The following is a 6000-nucleotide window of genomic DNA, read 5'->3' on the forward strand; positions in this document are numbered from 1 at the left end:
ACACACAAAAAGGTGGTGAAGACCCATCCAAGCCCCGACTCAGGCGGATGGCAGCCAGCTCCCAGCGGCACACAGGAGGTCCGCCCACTCGGCTTTGCCGGTCAGTCCCCTCCGGGCCTCAGTTTCCCCATCTCAGCTGAATCTGTGATTTCTTTTACTTTCCCCGCCCTTAACTGCAGAACCCTGTTTTCCAACTGACAACTGAATCTTGCTCAGAATGGTAACCTGAGAGTTATGGAAATGGAACTTCTGTGGCTGACACAGACTGGATCCCAGATGCTCGGCCTCCCCGTGTCCCCAGAATGACCAACCCCAAGGCACCCTCTCTGGACCCCAGGGTTCCAAAGGGCCTGGTTGAAAACCCCCAGACGAAACGACCATGGTCCTTCCTGGTCACTGATATAAATTTCCAATCACCACAGGTACCAGGGAAAAACAAACTAAGCCCTTCACGCCAACTTCAGTCAGGGGCGCAGACACTTGGAAACCTGCAGGGGGAGGGGACAGAGCCACATGATACCAAACCACAAAGGACACGGGTCAGGGGAGGAGGAGGCCCAGCCTCTCATCCCAGGGGGGCAGACAGAGCAGCCCTACCCCAAACCCCTCAAGTCACAGAACCAAAGTGTAAAGTGAGCTGGGAGGGACCACTTTACACTAAATGAACCCCCCTACCCCCCACCCCACCCCAAAGGTGGAAGGCCTAAGGCTCGGAGAGAAAAGCAACTGGTCTGAGGTCACACAGAGGCTAGTGGCAGAGGCAGACCTGGCATCTGGGTCTCTTGGATGCCAGTTCAGAGAACTCTCCACTTGTTGCAAGTTCAGAGAGATTCAGCCGGAATCTCCCAGGAAAAGCCCCCAGCTTGCAAACTCAGAACAGGATATTTTGGTGGCGCTGGGTGGTGACAGAGCAGAAATGTTTGTTTTGGTTTCCAAATCAGTGCTTGACAACCTGGCCGGTGTTACAGTTTCGGCAACCACATTTTCCTCCCAGTACAGAGCTCAGAGCTTATCCGACCAAGGCAAAGTCAGAGCAATGCTGGTGAGCAGGGCCGGGGCCGGGGAGGCTGGTGTTTCCACCAACTGAAATTCCTGTGCCATTGCCAATGGCACAGGAGATGATGGGAGGTGGTAAGCAGGTGACTTTTTAAATTTACACTTTATTGGTCACACAGGTGAATGGGTAAACCAAGGCAGTGTATTCGCACAGTGGACTATTATTCAGCAACACAAAGGAAATACTACTGATACATGATACAACATGGACGAACCTCAAAAACAATACGTAAGTGGAAGAAACCAGACGCAAAAGACCACCTAATGCATGATGCCATTCACATGAAATGTCCAGAAAAGGCAACTCTAGAGAAACAGAAAGCAGATCAGCAGTTGCCCGGGCTGGGGCGGGATGAGGATCAACTGCACGTGGGCACGAGGGATCTTTGGGGGGAGACACAAGTCGTCCTGAAACTGCATGGTGGGGATGGTGGCACAACTCTGTGGAGTCACTAAAAGTCATTGAATGTTTACAGTGGGAGCATTTTAAATAAAGCTGTTAAACGTATCTCACATAAGAAGTAACACAGGCGTTGGCTCGTGGGTATGGCCACAGGTGTCATGGAGGCGGAAGCAGAAAGGTCTCCAAACTGGAGAGCACTGAGCCACACATCCCAGGCTGCCCTTTGGGAAAGCGAGTGGGGTCTCCGAGCTGTGGGCTCCCTCCCCCGGGTGGACCAGGGGTAATCCTGGAGCCTTTTCTTTCCTGGCACAGGCTCTGTCTTGACTCCCTGCTTGGGGCCCCATGTTGGACATCCTGGAAGAACCCGAGGCCTTTGGAGGCCAGGGCAGATGCCGTGGTCTCAGGCCTCAGGCTGCGACTGCTCTTACGGACAGGAAGTCAGAATTGGGCCGGGAGCTCAAACTCAGATTTAGTTATTGTTAAGGCTGGGAAGATCATCTAGTCCAGTGGTTTTTAAACTTTTTAAAAAGTTGATCATATGCCCACCCTGCTCACAAAAGGAAATTCTTATGAGAAACCTAAATATAGAAACACGTAAAACCAGTGATACTTGTGTGCATTTATATTGGTTCGAATACATAACAGCGATTCTGAATTCAATCACTGAGGCTGAAGAGGCTATTCTGATCCGCGAATATTTAGAATTGGCATCATGGGTGACAGTGCCACATTCCATTTAATTTTATCTCCAGTTTTGGCTGCAGAGCATCAGGAATATCCTGACTCACACAGACGAAGAGCCGCGAATGGGAATAGTTTCTAGCAGTTTGCTTTGTAATCTCAAAACACGCTTCAGACAAACAGAAGGAGGACTTTCGCTTGCGTCCGATTACTAACAAGTTAGCATGGAAGGGACCTTGACGGGTTAACGTGCAGAACTTAAAAGTGAATGAGCACATTTTTATGACCGTATTAACATTTCAATGTGTTTTTAAATATTCATTTTTATTTAATAGGCAAGGAATCCCTAAGGCATCTCTGAGGCAGCCTGGAACTTGGAGGCGATACACCACCCACCTCTCCCTTCACAGACAGGGAAACTGGGGCCCACGTAAGGGTCCAAGTATACTTGCTTTGGAAAAATCGAACTTGAGCTCTGAACCAACTTCAGAAAAGATGTGCCTCCTCAGTTCACCAAAAAGGAAGAGAAGGCGCACACACCTCCCAGAGGGCGGGAAGAGAGACAGCGCACTCCACCTGTCCCGGTAGCACCCATCTCATTCCGGGCCAGCGCCAGAGGCTGACATCACCCCCCACACCCTGGGTGCAATTTAAACAAAGCATTGCTCAACACCAGCCTACCTTCCTTCAAGACAGACTGGGCACGGTTTTTCCATCTCCTTCGTAGCCAGGTCCGAGAGCACACACACAATAAAACAAACACAGCACACACCTGGGGCACGGCCACACAATCGGCAGTGGCAGACAGACGGGCCCGTCCCTCCCACGAGTTTCACCATCCAGAGCAAGTACCTGTTTCCCTACCCCACCCACCCAGCGAAGCTGTCCACCGCGAGCGGAGAGGTGGCCTCCCCATGGCCAGGCACCAGGCCATTCTCAAGCTCTCAGCAGAGACAACCAGCCCAGAAGAGGAGCTAGTGTACAGCGGGGTGTAAGACCTACCCCCAGAAAGCCAGGCCCTGCACGAGACAGCCCTGGAACTCCAGGTCTCTGTGTCCTGCCAGCTTGACAAAGAGACTACCGTCTTGAACGACATCAACTTGATTATTTTGTACCTTCCCAAAAGCATCACCATCCTACTCTCCCCTCATGCGACTGGGAGTGAGGATCACTGTTCCATTTCTCTGGTGAGCAAACGGGCTTCCAAGGGGTCCAACAATCTCACTGGCTGGTGACGGAGCTGCCATTTGATTCGAGTCCTGCCCAGTAGAGGAAGAGGAGGGAGACCCATGCCCAGCTCCCCTGGCAGACCTCTGCACTGCCGAGAGCACCAGGACCCAAGGAGTGGAAGGAAACATCCTTCTCAGCACATCCTCCAGAACCAGGGGTTCGGAGCCAAGGTTCCCCATGCAGAGTGGCCCATGCTGGGACAGAAGAGGGCCCACGCCCACCCAGGCCTGAGATGCTACGGACAGACCCCTCTCCTCGTATGGGAAAGTGGAGCAGACAGTACCACCAGCCAGGCTGTAGGCGGGAAACGATGCTAGTTTCCCGCCTGGGTAACCTGGGCTGGGCGGTAACGTACTGGCACTCCTGTAGGTAGTCTGCCCCGAACTCTGCTCAGAGATGGTGGTCCGGGTCCATTCAATGTCCAGTCTTCCAGTCCAAGGTTACCTCCTCCTGCGGGCCTTTTGGGGGCTGAGTTTGTGGGGGCCCAATAAACCATGACAATGCGGGTGGGGGGAAGAGGAGTGAAGGGAGGGATTTTTAAAAGCTTGTGACCAATCTGAGGTAGGGCTGGTTATCCAGCCCAGCCCGCTGGACCGTACAGAGATGGAGCAAGAAGGCAGACCCTAGCCCCAGGGAGCAGGAAGAGATCCATCCAGCCTCAAACACATAATCTCATTTAATTCAAGGAACAAAAGGTCAGCGGTTTACTTTGGAGTGTTTTTCTTTTCACCCATGGAGAGAAGGGAGCTCACCTCTACATCCTTGAAAAAGTACCTGGGCTAGGAGACAGACTACCCGGGAGGTATGTAAAATCACTAGTTCAAATCCCGGCTTCACTATTTATTAGCCAACACACCTTAGGCAAGTCACTTGCATCTCGGGTGCCTTAGTTCCCTCATCTACAAAATGGTGATAAGAATGCCCTACGCTCTGAGTTGCCATGGTAATTAAATAAGATTACTTAAAACATCGATAGCTATTTTGTCACCTACAAAACAACGGACGTGTCTGGACCAACGACGGGTTGGCTGTGTCCCCTGCCGTCGTCAGCACCCGCCCCCATTCTCAGAACTAGATAACTGAGTTTTCCGAGCGAAGGCAGGGTACTCTGCAAACAGTTTCCAGCCCACCTGCTAGGACCAGCTGGCTGCCACCTGCCCCCCCGACCCCGAACACACACATTCCGCGGCCGCGCGCGCGGGGAGAGGGGGCGCCGCACTCACCTCCGCTTGTACTCGTCGCGCTCGCGCTTCACCTTGGCCAGCACGTTGTAGAGCGCGCGGATCTCGGGCGTGATGGTATCGATCTGCACGCCCACGCCGTCGGGATGCACCCACGACACGCCGGGGCCCTGCACGGTCTCCACGCCGCCGCCGCCCGTGCGCCGCACCTGCGTGTAGCTCCAGATGGTCCCAGGCAGGCGGCCGTAGAGCTGCGGGTGAGAGCCGCCGCCCGGGGGCAGGCCGCCCAGGGCCACGGCATTGGCATTGGTGCCGGCCGCCGCGCCGCTGCCGATGCCATGCCCGCTGCCGGGCGCTGGTGGCCGTAGCAGATCCGGCCCGGTCTGCACGGCCTGCTCACGGGTGAATGTCCTGTAGCGCAGCCGACGCTCGCGCTCGCTCTGCTGCTGCTCCAGCTGCTTCTCTAGCAGCCGGTTGCGCCGCTCCAGCTCGTGCACCTTAGCCAGGAAACAGCGGAAGCGCACATTGAGCCCCTTCAAGAGATGGATGTTGGAGCCCAGGTCGTCCCGCAGTGCCGCCGTCACCGGCGATGGCCCTGGCCCGGCCCCGCCGCCGCCGCCGCCGCCACCGCCGGGGCAGCCCCCGCCGCCGCCACCGCCGCCGCCGCCGCCGCCCGGCGGACAGCCAAAGGCCAAAGCCATCTCTCCGAACAGCAACGAGTTCACCATGCGCCGGCTGCGCAGCTCAGGGCCCCGGGCCCGCGGTTCCAGGGGAGGCTCCAGCTCCGGGCAGGGCTCCCGGCGCGGCCGGGCCAGGTTGGGCGCGGGCTCCAGCGCGGCCGGCCGGGCGGTTCCAGATGCGTACCAGATGCGGCCTCCGCAGGGACTGCGAGCCGGACTGCCCCCGGATGTGGGCGCGGAGGCAAGGAACCGGATTCAGGCTGCGATGGAGGCCGCGGTGGCTGCTCGAGGTAGTGAGGGTCGCGATTACCGGCGCCGAGGCTGTCAGAGACGATGTGAAGCGCCGCGGCAGCAGCGCGCAGAGGACTCTTGGCTGGCACTGCCCCTCTGCGGCGGGCCCCGCCCACTGCAGAAGCAGGCCACGCCCCCAAAATAGCCCCGCCCACAGCACCTCCTGCGGCCCTCCCGGATCCCCCCCCCTCCCCGGGGCCCCGCCCGCGAGACGTTCGGCGTCTGACCACGCTGCCCACTCCCGGACTTCGCCGCGTTCTCTGCTCCAATGACCCGCTGCTTGAAGCTCTGGCTCCGCCCAGGTCCCACCGTACCACCCCTCCCCTGCTCTGCTCCGGCCGCCCCGCGTGGCTCCGATTCTTTGCCGGGGACGCGGACTGCAGAGCTGCACCAGACACGCGGTTAGCTGGAGCCACCGCAGAGCCTGCCCGGCTTCTTAAAGGGACCGGCAGCCTCGGCAGCGCTCGTTTCCCCCTTT

The 6000-nt window shown here is 57.2% G+C and overlaps 1 protein-coding gene across 2 annotated transcripts in view; it reads right to left on the reverse strand.

The window, feature by feature from the left end:
* Window positions 1–5599, reverse strand: part of IFFO2 (intermediate filament family orphan 2) — a 44814-nt gene extending 39215 nt beyond the window's left edge. Inside the window, exon 1 of one of the 2 annotated variants that reach the window (XM_045859354.1) lies at window positions 4594–5599. In XM_045859354.1, the coding sequence (XP_045715310.1) occupies window positions 4594–5279 (686 nt within the window). In that variant the 5' untranslated portion in view covers window positions 5280–5599. The remainder of the gene's footprint in view (window positions 1–4593) is intronic. The other variant, XM_045859353.1, reaches the window with a different exon arrangement.
* Between the last annotated feature and the right edge of the window lie 401 nt (window positions 5600–6000).

Source organism: Phyllostomus hastatus, unplaced genomic scaffold (assembly GCF_019186645.2).
Source record: "Phyllostomus hastatus isolate PE091 unplaced genomic scaffold, TTU_PhHast_1.1 phas_scaffold_182, whole genome shotgun sequence".
Taxonomy (NCBI): Eukaryota; Metazoa; Chordata; class Mammalia; order Chiroptera; family Phyllostomidae; genus Phyllostomus; species Phyllostomus hastatus.